This window comes from Varanus komodoensis, unplaced genomic scaffold (assembly GCF_004798865.1).
Source record: "Varanus komodoensis strain SLA01 unplaced genomic scaffold, ASM479886v1 scaffold23, whole genome shotgun sequence".
NCBI lineage: Eukaryota > Metazoa > Chordata > Lepidosauria > Squamata > Varanidae > Varanus > Varanus komodoensis.
In genome coordinates this window covers 13,891,587-13,909,388 of record NW_025335627.1, presented here as the reverse complement: position 1 = coordinate 13,909,388, position 17,802 = coordinate 13,891,587, and the positions used below count along the sequence as shown (strand labels likewise).

At 39.6% G+C, this 17,802-nt stretch overlaps 1 protein-coding gene across 2 annotated transcripts in view; it reads left to right on the top strand.

The window, feature by feature from the left end:
• The first annotated feature begins 618 nt into the window (after window positions 1-618).
• SPAG16 (sperm associated antigen 16) overlaps window positions 619-17,802 on the top strand; it is a 584,427-nt gene continuing 567,243 nt past the window's right edge. For both annotated transcript variants that reach the window (XM_044432017.1, XM_044432016.1), the window contains exons 1-4: window positions 619-625; window positions 3,568-3,666; window positions 8,585-8,712; window positions 12,440-12,577. In XM_044432017.1, the coding sequence (XP_044287952.1) occupies window positions 3,634-3,666; window positions 8,585-8,712; window positions 12,440-12,577 (299 nt within the window). In that variant the 5' untranslated portion in view covers window positions 619-625; window positions 3,568-3,633. The remainder of the gene's footprint in view (window positions 626-3,567; window positions 3,667-8,584; window positions 8,713-12,439; window positions 12,578-17,802) is intronic.

Genomic DNA, 17,802 nt, shown 5'->3' with positions numbered 1-17,802 from the left:
CAATGAATTAGCTCCACCTCCACAGCTACGAAATATATATAATTTTTGAGGATGTGAAGAAAAAATTCCATTATGCATGTAATTCTAGTGAATTATGTTTAGATTGCTTAATTGAAATGTTCATAACTTCAAGAACTAAAATTCACTCTGTCTAAAATTAAATTAGGATTAATAATTGTGTGAGCAGGTGCTTTATGACTAATAATTGATATCCATCAGGAAACATAACACCATGGGCGCCTGAAGCAGAGTAGAGCTGAGAATAGAACTCAATCCAGCATGTTTTTAGAGCTAGCAAACTGAATTCCTGAATCAACACAAAGAAAGGTTTAACCAAATAGTATTCTTAAAAGTGTGAGAGGTAATTTTTGTTACCAGATGGAAAACTATTGCTTCATTCTTGCACATGTAGGCATACAGCTGTAAACAAAATTTGCTTATACAAAGAGTTGCAGAATGTGTTTTGCTCAATGCCCTTCTAATACCAGAGAATACATAGATGCATTTTAAAATATAGCATGCTACAAAGCTGTGTTTGAAACAAACATTTGCTGTTCTAGACTTAACTGGCTATGCAGAGATTACAGTAACAGAAAGCTCTGAAGATGATTATCAGTATGAAGAGGTAAGAAATGGGCAGAGAGATTCTGTGATATGGCGGGAAACCAAAAGGGAGGAAAAGCTGACAGAGCAGAAGGTGTGTATGTGTGTGTGTGTGGGGGGGGGGGCTTGTTAAAAATTTGACCATTTGCAGCTGTTTGGTTTTCTTACAGACTCTCCACCAACATGAAAGATCACAAACTACTTGATTCAGGGTTGGCATACTTTAGATCCTGCCTGATAGTGGAAATGTGATGGATTTGATTCCTCTAATGGCTTGGCATTTTGGGCATGTGCACTAAGATGGAAAGTAGAGATATTGGGGCCCTATAAAGACCTATGGTGTTTCTGCACTATTATGTTAATTGCATCCTTTCTTGATTGTGTGCACATATACACAGGATTTTAACCTTGACAGTAGCATGTTGCAGATTTGTCTTGAGAAATATGCTCACAATAGTTATTATACAAACTCAATTAAGGAGTTTAATAACTCCTATATAACTAATAAACCTATGCACATATGAACAGAACATCAAACAGGGACTGTGCAGCTCTATGTACAGGATTCAAAGGTGGAAAAATCAACTTGATGTTCAAATTGAGGACATGTTTGGAAAACTATGCACAACTGGTTCTGACTTGGATAGTTTGCACTATGGTTTCTGGAACATTATAGTAAATTGGACTTCTAAGACATAGAAACAGAGCGAGTCAGAAGGGGTCTCCCAGGCCATCTAGTCTGACCCCTGGCTCCAGCCGGCTCCACTCACTAGAGACAAAGGAATAGTGTAAGGTGGGGGGAATTGCAAATCAAAAATTTTCAATTCCCATTGTGGGGTACTCATTTTACTATTGGTAATTAGACTGTATCATTGAATCCTGTCCTAAATGTGTGACCAGAAGTCCAGATCCATGGGGGAATTGTTTGCTGGGTATTGACCATGTCAGCTGGAGATAGAAGCTCTCCAAGCTTGTTTTCCACATGATGCTGGATTGAACCTTTTAAAACAGCCTTGGAATGTGTTAGAACCTCATCTCTTTGGCTCTTACACCCAGCCGCCTGCCAACAATATTCTATTATTTTAAATTTCACTCCTGTGGAGTTGTTGCCCATTAAAGTTAAGTCTGACATATTGCATAATGTTATGTTGCAGCCATAATAATTTTAAACATAAAATTGTTAATTAGTACTATAGATTTAAAAACAGTTAAATATACTTAGTTAATCCATTTTGGGATATTATTGGTGACTTGTTTCCTGAGCATTCATGTTATTAACCTTCATCACAGTTTCATAGTTGCTAGGCCTATATTGTAGTAGGATAGCCCATGAACTTTTTGTGTGCTGATGGTTCTTTTCATCCCAAATGCCAAAGGCAGACAGTGGCTTCCTGAAGCATTTATTGGGCTGATGTACGTGTATATATGAAAATGAAATATAATGAAAAGTATCCTTTGTATGGCTATTTTATTCAACAGTTGTCAATGTTATCTTTGTAAAACAATCAAAAGATTCATATAAATATTTATTGGTATGAAATATTGATAGACAAAACAACAGAAACATATCCACTAGTGATATAGGTAAATATCAATCGATTGACTGATTGATTGATTGAATAAGTTCTGTTTAGTTTCTGAACTTTGTCTCATCTCAGTTTTGAGATCTGATAAATTGATACACATTTGTAGAATAATAACTTAGGTCACAATGCTATGCATATTTAGAGAGCCAAAGCCTTCATGTCCCAGTATGACCCAGCAAGCCACACTGGATGGTGCATGCTGGGAGTTATAGGCCTTTTATCTGTGTGTAGGTACATAGGATTGGGCCTTATGCTCATTGAGAAAGAAAGAAGCCCTTCAACTCTCAGCATTCCCCAGCTAGCATGGTTGTCTGCAGCATGATGTGAGTTATGGGACCTTTTGTCTGTCTGAACATATGTGGCATTGTGCTCTTAATGCAGGCTATGAATTAAAGCCGTGAATATGGAGAAAGATTCTCTTGTGAAGGAAAATGATACAGGTCTTTCTGTGGCTATAACTATCTTGTGTGTGTAACAACTTCTAGCAGACAGAAGAAATATGTGATTCCTTGCATGCATGCAAGTCTGTGTATGGATTAGAGCCAGTACAGTGGTACCTTGGCTCACAAACACCTCAGTGCATGACCAAATTGGGTCACAAACAGAAATTTCAGAAAAATTTTGACTCAGGTCACAAACTCTGCATTGACTGATGATCGCGATCGTGCCCGTCTTTCCTGCACAGGTGTGATCGCGGTCTTGGGGGCGGAGATGGCTGCGATCATGCTGGGGGAGGGAGATGGCCACAATCACGCCCGTTTTCCCTGCACGAGCGCACCTGCAATTGTGCCTGTCTCCCTCCCCCCAAGCGCACCCGCCATCGCACCTGTCTTCCTTGTGATTAAAAAAAAATATTTACAGAATGGATTAACCTTATTTACATTGAACCTTATGTGGAAATTTGACTTGGCTTGCGATCAGTAGCGACCAGAGTCGTGGAACAGATTAAGTTTGTGAGCCGAGATACCACTGTAGATGGCTCCAGGGAATATTGTGTGAATTGTCCTTCCTCAAAGAGTTAATTTGAATGGATTAATTATATAAAGTGGGACTGAAGAAAGGCAGCATTCCCTAAGAAGTAATTTTGTAAACCATTGTATTGTAAACTGTTCAGAGAGCCATGTGGCTATTTATGGATGGTGTATAAAAGTTTTGATAGATAAATACATAAATGTTGTTGCCCGCATACCAGTGCTACTATGGCTGAAACCAGCAGTATTCAAGGAGAGAACAAAAATTGAGTGAGAAAGAGAAACAAAATTTCTCTTTCTGTCTCTCCCACTTAATTATGGCAATTAACTGTACTGACTGAAAATATTCTGCTTGGTGAATAAACTCATTTATATGTATTTATAATGTGTTTATAACTCTGGCTTAGGTACCAGCTGATGAGGAATATAGCCTGCAGGAGGGGGATGAAGACCTAGCAAAGGCTTTACACACTATGCAGGAACAGGCAGTTGATGCTCAAATTATGGTAACCATCTTGTCTTTCAATTTATATGACTAACTGTATATGTCTAACTTTCCAGTTAATAATGTCATGTTACTTCCACATCATATGCATTGACTTGGAGAGCAAAGATGTTTTACATGCTGAATTTTTAGTGTGAAAGGAATAATATTGCTTTGTGATTTGCCAAAATAAGGCTCACAACCTAGGTATAGGTGCATAATTGAAACAAATTGAGCAGATTGATTCTACACACCCACCTGATCAAAGTGCATTTTTATAAAAATCTATTCAGATGTGGCAATTTATCCATTAGGTACAATGGAAAGAATATGCTAATTGGAATTGTCATTGAGTTTTCATGGTAATAATGGGAACCAGGCACCTTCTTTGGATGTGCCCATGCTATTTAGCATTCTTTGTCGTGGCCTCTGTGCATCACACGTATTGGTTCTGCGCCTGCGCAGTGCCTTTGGCCGGAAGATTAACAGCTAACGGGTTTGGCGGGAAACTCTGCTCCCCCTCTCCTCTAGTATTATATAAGGAGCGGAGTATCCGCCATTTTCCAGTCTTTGCGACCGCGTTCGTTGTGCCTCGTGCCGCTTTGCTCTCACTTTCGCTCTCGCTTCGCTCTCGTTTCTCTATTTTTTCTCAACCTTTGATTAAAAGAGTTTTGAGAGGACTTTGTAACCTCCATCCAACAATCAGGCCACTGATGCCCTCTTGGAGTCTTTCAGTAGTTTTACAGGCACTGACATGACCCCCTTTCGAGCCCAGTCTCCTGGAAGACTGCTTTCCTCGTAGCAGTTACTTCAGCCCGTAGATCTTCTGAACTTTGTGCCTTTAGGGTAGACCCTCCTTTTCTGAATTTTCATAAGGAAAAGGTAGTTCTACGGCTAGACCCGTCCTTTCTTCCTAAGGTCGCTACTTCGTTCCACATGGATCAAGAGATTGTTTTACCGGCATTCTTTCTGGCTCCTTTGAATCCGATAGAGAGGTCCCTGCATATGCTGGATGTTCATCATTGCCTAGCTTTTTATAGGTCCAGGACTGAGTCTGTTCAGCACTCTAACAGACTTTTTGTTAAATACTCGGAGCACAACCAGGGCTATCCGGTCACTTCCCAATGACTTTCGAAATGGATAGTAAATACAATTGCTCTGTCTTACCAGTTGGCTACATTGGACTTACCATCTACTCCAAGAGGTCACTCTACCAGGGCTGTTGCTGCTTCCTCAGCCTTTGCATCGGGAGTCCCAATGGAAGACATCTGCAGAGCTGCCACTTGGGCTACCCCGTGTACATTTGCCAGACACTATAGACTAGATGTTCGTGCCAGACGAGATTGCTCTTTTGGCAGGGCTGTTCTTTCTTCTATTCTTCGTTGATGACACCTCTCTCCTCTAGTTCGGGTAAGCTTGTTATTCTACCCATATGTGTGATGCACAAAGGCCACAACGAAGAAGAGCAGGTTGCTTACCTGTAACTGATGTTCTTCGAGTGGCCATCTGTGCAGTCACACAACCCACCCACCCACCTCGCTTGGTGTCATGGGTGGTCCGACTTTCTTCTCTTCGATGCTAGGATCTCTCTAGCTATTTGTCGTACCACTGAAGTTTTAGTTTTTCCATACTGACAATAACTTTATTAAGGGAGCGAATGTCTGGTCTTTCAAAGACTGGAAAATGGCGGATACTCTGTTCCTTATATAATACTATGGGGGAGGGGGAGCGGAGTTTCCCGCCAAAACCATTAGCTGTTAATCTTCCGGCCAAAGGCACTGCGCAGGCGCAGCACCCATATGTGTGACTGCACAGATGGCCACTCGAAGAACATGAGTTATAGGTAAGCAACCTGCTCTTCCCAGTACTAGTAGGAGACCAAAGTTCCTTTGAACACATGCAACTTGTGTGTGTGCATGTGTGTGTGTATGAGAGAGGTATAATTTTAAAAATAGATAATTTCAGCAAGAAGTAGTGCTCAATTTTCAGTTCATTAAAGGAGTTACGTGATCATGAAGTTTCCAGTCTGCATTAACATAGGCACCAACATCCAATGTAGCTACTTTAAGAGAGATCTCATCCTGCTATTTTGCAGACACTTCTTCTGAAACTTCCCTGAGTTCAAAAATAGTGGCTCGATGTAGAACATTGAGAGGAAAAAACCAATAGCCCTCTTGTCTATGCACAACCAGTTCTTTGAGTTGCAGCCATAAATATTGAGGTCAAAAGCATTTCATAAATTTCCAGGCCATTGCAATAATTAATAGTTTGCTGCACAGTTAATTATTACAATTAATGAGTAGGAGTTAATCACAGTACATGATGAAGAGTATGACTATGTAGTTTCATTTAGAGATTAGTTTTGGTAACTCTGCAAATCTTATTTTTCCCTGAGGGTAAATGTGCGTCTTCCTTTTCCATGCTGTAGCTATCCTTCCTTTTCCTGTGTGTTTGTAGAGGCTTGTCTGTCATGCATGTTACTATTTATTCCATGCAATATGTTTCTGTAAAGTGATCCATGGAGAAGCAGCTTTGTAAGATTATTATTTGTACATTTTGTTTTTATTGATTCTAGGTGGTTAAAAAAGTGCAAGAGAACTTTTCTGCCAACTATGCCAGTTTGTCCCAACTATAGTTTAGCACTGAAACTATGGTTTGAAGTTCCAGATATGCAAGAGGCACAACTTTAAACTACTTTAAAGTTGCTTATCTTTCATTTACCATATACTCAGCTGTATAGGTTTATTCCGATGTTCACTGTGCAGGAGCTTTTGGGTGCAGAGCAATGGCTGCACCTATGGCTTATTCAGAAAAGATGACAAATTATAAATATGCCTATATAATCAAGAATGACTGCTAAGTTTGACTTTAAGAAATGGTCACACGCTTTGCCTCTCTTGAAGATCAACTGACTGTTCTCATTGTACAAACCAGTATATTATATGCAGATTACTAGTTTAGCTTGCTATCATATTACAGTAGTATCATCTGCCCAAGGTCACAACATATTTACCATAGCTATCAAAATGCAGTATAATGCTGCTTTTAATTTACAGAATACTATTGACTTTATAGCTTGCGTGACTTTTAATATCGCTATTTTCTGTGGTTTGCTAAAATTGCTAAAGTCAACTAAGAGTACCCACTTAACAGTACCATTTGTACACTGATCATTATGGATAGGTTGGGAGGCATTTTTGCTGGGCCAGGGTTTTCCAATATGGTTCTTTTACTATTAGATCTGAGAGAAAAGTGGTTTTAGAAGCAATTAACCTTTACATATCATGTAAATCATTGAGTTGTGCATTTTGCAAGCATAAAAACAGTTTTACTAATACTTACTCATGAGCATATTTGCCTAGAATTGATTTGTGTTTTTATACTTGGTGGAAAAATGTCCAAACGGGTTAGGATTACATCTGGCCCTGCTCACTTTGCTTTTTGCTCTTGCCTAGATCCCTTAGTCTCACCCAGTGCTTGAATATACTACCTCCCCCTCGCCTCCCAAGACTTCCCCATATTGGAATTTAGCCTCCAGGGCCAAAAAGGAGTTGCTCTACAGCTGTGGAATTCTTTTTCTCTAGATGTTTAGTGAAGGTTGAGCATAGTCTATAAGCAAAACTTATGATGGAGTAAGAGGTAGTGTTGGCAGTTTGCAGTCTCAGGTGGAACAATTAATTAAATTAAATAGATTTTAGTATTGCCAGAAGCTTTCTATATACATGTTTTGAGTTAATGAAAAAATTAGTCTATGAAATAAAAGCTTCTACTTGCTAGGATTAAATTTCATACTTTTTCATTTTTCATATCCTCAATGATCAGAACCCAAATAGTTTCCAAAAACAAAACAAAACTTCTTCAGAACCCACAGATATACAGGCTAAAACTTGTTTTCTACCCAGCAAACCATTAGAACTTTAATCCATAATAGAACTGTATTTTGTGAGTTACTGAAATTTCTGATTTACTAGCCTATGTATGTATGTATTTAATTATTTTCTGTATCATCCAATGGCTAAAGTTCTCTGGGAAGTTTACAACAATTCCTAAAACAGGGCCATATAAAAAGCAACATATAATACTGTCTTGTATATACACTATTTTGCTTACTGTCATATTTCGAGGGTTTAGAATAGATAAGACTATATTTTAAGTATGTGTGTGTATGTCAGTCAGTCGCCATCCTGTGTTCAGTTCTGAAAGACCAAATGCATTAATCGTACCTGACACTGGATAAGGATAAAGAGTACAGGCCCAGTTTTGGGTAAAACTGAAAAGTTGAGCTTGGTCATTGGTATAGTAATTCATGCTTGAGTGCATGATTATGTGCAGATTGAACAGGAGGAATTTTGGTTAACTTAATACATTCAGGTACAATTAGTCATTATTTTCTCTAATACACAGCAAAGTGCAGAATTTGCCTCAAGAAACAGATTTATACTTGTGCAGGTGAAATGGCTGTATACAGGCAACTTTAGATGCACAGTTGCATCCACATCATGGTGCTCATCTGGGCCTCACTGAAATAGTTGCATAGGTCTTAAGTAGATTCAGCAATGCATATACCACCAAGTTTCATGGAATGAAACCTGTTTCATTTTCTTAGAATTGGATTGGGGCCGATTTTTAATTGATTAAGGATAAAGTACACATTGCACACTTGGAAGTAAGACTCACAAAATTCAACTGTGTGACAGTTTAGAAGAACTACACCATTCCAGTATGATTGTTGAATGTGTTGTTTAGGAGGCATGAACCAGATCCTGGAGACATTCAAGGCATGAAGTTAATCTAATAAGCCTAGTGCTATAGTTCTATGTATCATATTTGTAACTTTCATGGTAAATATCTAACCTACCTGTGATTTAAAATATTCTTGAAAGAAAGGAAGCAAACAGATCAACTGTTTTCTAATATTGGCTCCTGAATTTTCTTGCTAGGCTCAGCGACCAGGACAGATCACTAAAACTTCCCTGTCTGAAACACCTGAAGTTGTAGATGACTTTCTCTGTAATTTTCTAATCAGAATGGGCATGAACAGAACACTAGACTGCTTTCAAACTGAATGGTAAATCTTTCTCTTCTGAATGTTGTTATTGCAAAGCTGCAGAGGTAAATACAGCAATGCATGTGATCTTGTACGGCAAACTGTTACTGTTGGAAACTTGAAGGCTTATTTTTCGGTCACTTTTCCATATAACAGATACTGGTTTTCTCAGTGAGTGAAGTTTCAGACCTCTGTGAAGTATGAGTAGCTTTCAGTCCTGCAGGTATTTTGGCCTATAACTCCCAATAGCCCTAGTTAATATAGCCAGCGTAAAAGAATTGTAAGTTAAACTATCTGGTGAGTCACAACTTCCACGAGTTGCTTATCGTAAATATGCTAAAAATGTGATGCCTATAAACCATAATTTTAAAAGTTAAACCACTCTTCAGAGGTTCATCCTGATTTCTTCTACAGTGCAAAGCAAAGCAATCCTCTGGCCATTAGACATCATTTAGATGACCATAGGATTTTTTGAATGCCCAACTTCAAGAGTGTAAAATTGCTCCTCCACATCATTGGCTGTGAGGCTGCAGGAGTGACCTTGGAGAAGTTATTTTGAGGGCAGGAGCAGGGAGGGGATGAGACCAGCGCTGCCTAGATATGGCTTATCCTAGAGGTATATCAGTCTCTTTCAGTCTGGCCTCAAAGTGCTGCACTGTTAAAATTGACCGTGGGAGGAGCACAGAAGCAAAGGAGACTGAGATTCTGTCTAGCTGTGCATATTTTGGTGGTGCCTCCTACACTGCATAAGCTGTCTAATCCTCTGTGTTCAGAAGATTATGAGTATTTCCATAGGATTATGCCCTTTGTGACTCAATTTTTGTGTGATGAAAAGCTTAATTATGATACCAAGGTAATTATGCTAAGTAACAAATCTTCAGTGCTTGCTTATTTTTGTAAGTTATTCTGGTTTGGCTTCTCAAGAGGTGGGGTGGGGACAAAAGATTATGCAGGTTGTCTTTTGCCCCTTACCACAGTAAATGTTGCCTCTCTTCCCCTGGCTTTTAAGACTTCACAGTGTATTTCCCTGCACTTCAAAATATATGCTTGTGGCATAGAGATTCCAATTCCTGTCCTTCAGATTGTAGGATATTTTAATCTGCAACTGACAGTGCATTAGCTGTATGAAAATGTCAATAAATGTTAATTCTTTACCTTAGTGTTAAAAAAAAATTCTGGCCACAGCCTGTTCTCTTATCAGAGTTTTTCAAGAATTGGCTGTCTAGCCCAGGGCTGTTCCTTCTAAAGTGGATTTACAGCAGTGGTAAAGGAAAGTAGAACTCACTTTACCTTCCTCAGTTGTGTCTTGGCTGCAGATGAAAACACATTAGGCTGAATACTGTTACTGTTTTGGATGGATGTGCATTTGTTTTGACCATTACCCCCTGCCCAGCCAACTCTTCCTTCATGTAACCAATTTTATGGATTATGAGTAATTGTTGTTGGTCTGATCCTTCAAACAGTCCAGCTTTTTGACATCGAACAGGCCAAATCAGTGAGACTCTCTTATTATAATAAATAATCCCTTAGTGAAAGCTTAATTGTTATATTCTTTGGAAATTAGATAACTGGTAACACTTAGCTGTATGCTTTTGCATTAGTTATACACTGTTCCAAAGCTGTACATGTCAGACATCCAAACAACTCAATTTTCCTATTTTGATTTCTGAGGCACAGAATACAGGGCAAGGGTCTTGAATGATTCCTTGCATAAGCCATCTCAGTCAATCAAAGACAAGTGTTCTAAGAAAAGACCTAAATAAATCTATAAAGCCAAACAATTTAAATCCAACCTTCATGGGTGCTGGAAATGTCCATGTTACATGTGTCAAGACCTATCAAATTTGTGAGTCAGAACAGTTTCAAGAGTTATTCCCAAGTAAGCCCACACACAGAGGGAGTTCAACAACCAAAACATCTACTTAGGAATCCTCATACTACATTTCTACAAGCATAGGAAAGTCTGAGAGTAAGAATAAGTCTAAGCCATATTGCAGCTTTGGGCTATTGATGATGAAGATACATAATCCACGGCAAATAAGAATTCAGGTTCAGTGAAGAATATAATACTTTTCATGGCAAGTTCTTAACAAGGAAAAATTCAAAGAGACAAAGAGCCCAGACTGGATGGGGAATCCATGGGAAGAGTGCCCTAAGAAGCTTAGACAATAGTAAGTTCAGCAGAGTGGATTTGGTTGGTAAAATTGAGAAAGTTCCTTGTAAATACTTCCAGCCTGGGCATCAACTTAAAAGCAAAGGTTGCAACAGCCTTCCTTTAAGGGATTGTAGACCATTGACAAGGTCTCCTTAACCAGGGCTTTTGCCCTTCATGAGTGATACTCAAACCTGTATGACACCTCCAAAAATCAGTCCCTCTCCTGCAAGATTCTTAAAGAAAGGCTGGCAGCTCCCATCCCTGTAAGGGCCAGAGCTATCATCTGGAGAGAGTAACTTAGCTCACACCTGTTTTCTTCTTGGAATATAAGCAGAGATAAGCTCACACAAATTCTGACATTCCACAGGCTGAATAGGCCCATATCCTTGATCAGACCACCCTGGATCAGATTCTGGTTCTAAAAATATAAGGCCCACTTCAGTGCTGGATCTGGGCCACAAAAGTAATGGTCAGAACATTGGCATTTCTCCAAGTTAAGAAAAGATTTGTAGCTATTAACAGAAATATTTTGCAAATTTTGAACTTTGGAAAGGTGATAATTTACACAGTAGTACAAATTGCTCCATACCATGATAGACTTTAAGAACTCTAGCTTGATAAAAGGCTTGTGGGAATAGTGAAATTTTCAACATCTATGTTAAAGTCTGCAATAGGAAACTGGAAACTGATTCTTTTGTGTCAGTTTTTAGAAAATAGGCAATATATTAGAACTGATTTTAGGTCAGATATAAGAGCTTTTTTCTCTATGAAAGAGGGCCAGGGCATCATCATCATCATCATTAGAACATTTCTATGCCGCCCCTTGCTGCTAGGTTGGATAGAGAACCCCAGTAGCCTGATCTTCCCTGTGAGCTGGAGGTCCCTCCTCCCAGGAGTAAACCCTAATTCATATCTTTAAAAATATTTCCTGCAAAGTGTTGTGCTTTGATAGCCATGTGTTGAAGATACAGTGGCCTATCTGTGGAGTACAGTGACCTACACTAGTGCACAATCCCTGGAAATACCCATTCACATGGTTTTATTTCTCATCCACTCTTTTGAGCAAGGAAAAAAAGGGCCACCTAAGCAAGACAGACTAAGCCACTCTGAGAATAAGCTACACAGTGTGGATTGTGGAATAACTCATAATACACCCAACGCTACTGGGCTCACCATGGCCTGTTCTTCTGTACCCTCTCACTTGATAGGAATATTTGATGCTGTGCATTTTATTTATGCCATGATGGCATTATCAGTCTTTCCACTCTGGCAGCACTTTCTACATTTTAATAACTTCTTGTGTAAGAAATACATTGCTTTGATTCGTGGGAAGCTTGCTATGCCTGGCATTCCCATTTAGCTTATTGTTCTGTGCCATCATTTTGTCTCTGACTTAAAGTAAATCTGTTTTCCTCCAAAAGTCCTGTTCTTGATAACCCTGCTCAGCTCTTAGAAACTTGCATTTCATAGTAGGCAAATAGAGAGACTTCACCATGCATAATGGGTAGAGGGCTCCAATCTTGTGTCATGGAGAAGTAAAGGGAGTGGGGCAGCAGGAGAAGAAACAAACCAACTTTATTCATTTAATTTCAGGTATGAACTGATGCAGAGAGGTATGCTTGAACCTAAAGATGTTGGATTTGTTCCAGATGCATACACCTGCAATCAACAGTTGGAGAGGGAAAACAAACGTTTAAGGAAGGAGATGGAGAACTATAAATTTGCAGCCAAGTATGTTAATGCTGTTGTTAATGGGTCTTCTGTTTTTCACCTGGGGCTAGATCCTGCCAAATTAAGTCCTGCTAATTTCAAGGGGAGAACTAAGCAAGTGTTTAACTCTCAGACTTATTTACAAAACATATCGACAATTCTAATTGTAAGGACTGTAAGCAGTTAATTGAAGTTATCAGGGTGCATATGTTGGACTAAATTATACCCACATAATTCATGAAACATACGAACCTTGCTAGGAGCTAGTTGACAGATCAGAGTTGGGGCAGGTCAGGGGTCTTACCATGGTATTACTCCAAACTAATCACAATGTGTCCATTGACAGAAGATATCTAATGGGTTCAAGGAAACAAAGAGCAGAATGAGATTCCAGTATTCAGTTAGAGCAGGAGTCTACTGTATATTCAGCTGGGGATGGTAGCTAGAAACAGAATCTATCAGGAAAGCAAAACTCTATTCAGCCTTCTGAAAGGTATTCAGACCTTCTGATTCATATGGTTTTCTGCTAATTAATTTTATAAATAAATAAAAAGTAATATTAATGGCAAAACATTTGTTCTCTTGGATAGCATGTTTTTCTTGGGTAGCATGCCTTCCTTGATTCAAACAAGTATACAAGCAATATCAGTTAATTTTCTTGGCAAAAGAACTAAGAAAACAATACTTTAATCTCCACTGAGGTGGCCATGTAATGTGTACTGAAAAGAAATACTGTGCTGCTGAAGTTAATGGGGAAATAAGGCACTGCTTTTTGAAATGATGTTTGTGAACTCAGTGACTGGGGATACATATTATGGTATGTATGTAATGTAACTCTCATTGTGGTCAGACTACTTCCTGATTAAGTTTGGACTTGCAACTGCTATTTCCTTCTGTTCTTGGGGGGTGGGGTGGGGGGATAAAGATGGTCAGCCTTCATATGGGCTCCAAATAGGTTCCTGAATGCTCTGGGTGGGTGGGTGGCTTCCTGCAGATATTGCTAATAATTATGTTGAGACACTTGTTTCTCTATAGAATAGTGTGATGTGAAGGGCCAGCAATGTACATGCTCCTGAGGGCCCTCTCTAGGATCTCAGAACACATCCCTCCTCATGATACTCTGGGAAATGAACACACACACACACACACATTTCACAGTTTCCTCCACTTCCTCCAATTCTGCTTCTCCCTGAGACCCACCTAGTGCCAGCACTGTTGTTATTTTTGGCACCAAGTTAAGAGTGTCAGGTGCATTTACAGGCATTGAATGGTATTTAATGCCAGATGATGGGAGGAGGTCATTTATGTCAGCTCTCTTTTTAATATGTCTAATATTTTATTGTAATTATTTTTAGTTGCTTACACTGTTTTAATTTTTGTATAGTGAAATTTTATGTGATCTGTTATTATTTGTGAGCTACTGTCTTACTTGGGTTGCCCAGGGAAACTCTTCAGTCTGGTTTAAAGTTTATGCTGTTTCCCCATAACATTTCAGGTATGTCTGTACAAGCTTGGATACTAAGGTGGGCTGGAGGACAGTCAATAAACTGAACTTAAATCCTGGCAAGACAGAAGCATTGTGGCTGGGTTGCAGGTCTGAGAAACAACAGATCAACTGCCAGTTTTGGAAGGAGTTAAACTTTCCCTGAAGGAACAGCTATGTAGTTTGGGTATACTCTTAGATGCATCTTTGTCACCTAAGGCTCAGATGGCTCAGACTACATTTACCAGCTATGGCTGATATACCAACTATGGAGGTTCCTGGTCTGTGATAGCTTAGTCACAATAGTGTAGACATTGGTACTGGCAATGGTAACCTCTGGATTGAAGGATGGTAACGTGGAGGTGCATTTGGGGTTGATCCAGCAGTTGTGACTAGTGCAGGATGCGGCAGCAAGGCTTCCTTCCAATAGCTTAAAAGAACTGTATTCGCCAGGATCTAAAAGCAAAACGACCGTATTAGATCTGTAAGGGCACAAGCATCTCAAGATGCCTATAAGTCCCTGAACTCGGAGACTTATGGGCATCCAGTGTGGAGCAATAGAAGCATTAGAGGCAATATTTACCTTCTCTTCCCTTCTATCCTACATTTTTGCTAGATGGGTTTTTTGCTCTTACAGCTACTTTCTTGAAGGGGGTATGAAGAAGCCTGGAGTTGCCGCAGGGCACCTTATATCTTGGCCTTTCTTGATGCCTTGCATCCCTCTCCATGGGCGCTTTCCTCACTTCAAAAAAGCAGGCAGTACAGTTCTTTCTGTGTCAGCTGCAAGGCAGGGGAAAGGGGGGAGAAGGAACTTTTACACTTTGATTCCCAGCACCATGGCTCCAGCAGTGGAACTGGGAATGTGAAAAATTGTGTCACCCCTCAGATGTGAGGGGCTGTAGGATCACTTCTTCCATTTGTTAAAAAGAAACATGAAGCTTGACAGTATTCATTTGCTTTTAAGAGTGCATGAAGTGTAAAAAATACAAAATATTGAATAATTAATATGCTTTATATGAGAGAGAAAATTCACTCTGCTGGAGAGAGGCAGCAGCAAACTATCCTTAGAGAGGCATTTATTCCTGGAAAGTTTTTGCTGCATCTGTCTTTCTGTTGATTTCTGGTAGAAAATGAACGTCCCAGGTCTCAGCCATACACATTTATGGGGAAAGTGTGCTAGGCAATAGTAGTTTTGTGAGCTGATGTTCCTCAGGGCACAAATATTTTTGGGGAATGCTTTTCCTTGTGGACATTGATTTTGCAGATGTTAATCAGTTGCCCCTCCTTGTAATATTCTAGTGCCACTTCTAAACAGAAATGCATTAAGCAAGGTTAACAGATATGCTATCATTCAAAATATGAACTACCAACTTCAATTCAGCAAGTTGCAAGGGAAAAGCAAAAATAACTGTACAACAAATATGTTAGATAAACCTATTTAGTTTCAGCATGCATTCTAGAAACCCTGCATGAACAGGAATAGAAAGAGAAGAACTATGACTAAAGAAGTTAAGTTTGCCCATACAATATCCCAGTTTCATGCACTGTACCAGAACTGTGTATAGAGGAAAACATTTCAGAACCTGCTTAAGTTAGTGGGTTGCTTCAGCCTGTCATGCATAGAAATCCTTCCCAGAAAGCCTCTGTGATGTCAACTCTTATTTCAGATTCAAAGATCATGGTGCATATAATGTAATGAAATTATAAAACTCATCGAGGAAATGGTTGAAAAACACTTTTTTGGAATGGTTGACCTTTGCCCAGTCTTCTACTCCATTGTATATGTAAACAACTTGCATGGTTTTGCTAACAAAGCTGGGCAACATTTTGGTCTACTTCTTTGTACTTCCTTTCAATTCAGAAAAAAATTCCAAACATCTAATCTCTGGCAGAACTCTAATGAAAGCAATTAACAGGAACTTAGTTATGAAGGGCACAATTGCATAGCTGCTAAATGGTGTGTAGACACAGGAAATTTTGGAGCCTCAGCTCATATCTTTGAAAAGTGCTTTAAGGATTTAGCTGGGGCTCCAAATTGAGAGCACCCTCTCTTCACCATTGAGCCAGTGTGGTGCTTTCACACTGGAGCTGGGAATGTGGTGCTCCAGGGAAAGGGGAAGGAGGAATGAGGCTCTTTTCAGGATATGAGAATCCTCAAACCTTCTTCAAAAGCAGGGGTTCAACACCATTTGGATGGTAAGGGAAGCATGGCAATAATCCTTGCCGTCCAGGTCCTCCTGCCCTCCCCTGAATGCCTGTGGTTCTCCATTTTGGAGCATTAGAAGCAGCCCCATTGGTTGGTGCCCTAACATGCTCAACTAAAGGCAATTCATGGAAAAAACAATTGCCATCTCATCTTTCCACCTGAAGATACTTCCAACTTCTCAAGCGCCTCTCTTTTGTACAGTTTGTGAAGGCACAAGGGGCTGTAATGGGGAGATGATATGGAAAAATTCATTTTCATGAAGTTCCTTGAGTTAAGAAACTTAGGATTCAAACCATATATTGTTACATGTACAGTGGTACCTCGGCTCATGAATGCCTCAGTTCACAACCAAATCAGGTCGTGAACAGAAATTTCAGAAAAATTTTCCCTCAGGTCCTGAACTCTGCATCCAGTGCGATTGCAGTCATGCTCGGGGGTGGGGGGAGATGACTGTGATCTCTGTTGTTCTTTGTTACTTTGTTGTTCTTTGTAACTTTGTTTCAAATTTTTGTGATTAAAAATGGTTACAGAACAGATTAACCTTATTTACATTAAACCTTATGGGGAGATTTGACTTGGGTCATGACCAATTTGGGTCGCAATTAGAGTCGTGGAATGGATTAAGTTTGTGAACCAAGGTACCACGGTATAATACAAGATAAATGAAAGTGGTTGCTTTTAAAGGCAATGGCTGGGTTCAGACAACACTACATGTTAGGGTACCATGGCTGGTCTGTTGTGTTGTCCAAACCCAGTTACAGTAATTTACCATGGCAAGTTCAAGTTTTAGAAGTCAAGAAAAAAAGTTTCTTCTGTGGTTTCTCAGTACCACCATGACTTGTCATGTTGTCTGAACACAGGAACATAGTTTCCATGGTCTGTGAATGTAGCTTTCGTAGAATCTGGTGGAAAGAGCAGCAGGTGCAGGGGCCACTCTAGTCATCCAGCCCCTATTGTTCATAGGCAGGGAGCAGTGCACCTTGGGATATATGCCAACAGTAGAAAGACTGAGTGGGGAGAATGGAAAGTATGATAATACAGAAATCACTTGATCATCAGTTGGATAGATCATGGTAATAACCCACAAACCATGGTAACAACACAGGGTTGTAATGTTGAATGAATACAGCTAATGTGTTGAAGTGTGGATACATTTATAAAGTATGTTTTAAACTAAAGAAGGCCTGACAATTAACTGGAAACTCTTAGTTGAATGCAATAAGAGCCTGTATGGACTTTTTTGAAAACCTGAACTCCCATAGGTAAAGGTACCATCCTCTATGATTTTACTGTATCCAGTACTGGTAATATCCAGAATTCCTAGGTAACTCCCAGTTCTTCTCCTCAAAGTCAGAAACACACATAGCAGAGGAAATCCCTGTAGAGTTGAATGAACTGTGTGTTGTGCCTTGGTTTCAGTTTAATAATCTCTATGGCTTTGGCCAACAAAAGTTTCAGAAAGGTCTCCTGAAAATGCATCTCAGCCCACGGGGAAGGAGATGTTCTTGGGAACAGGCTAGGCTGGGATAAGCAGCTGCATGATAATAGCTTAGCTTT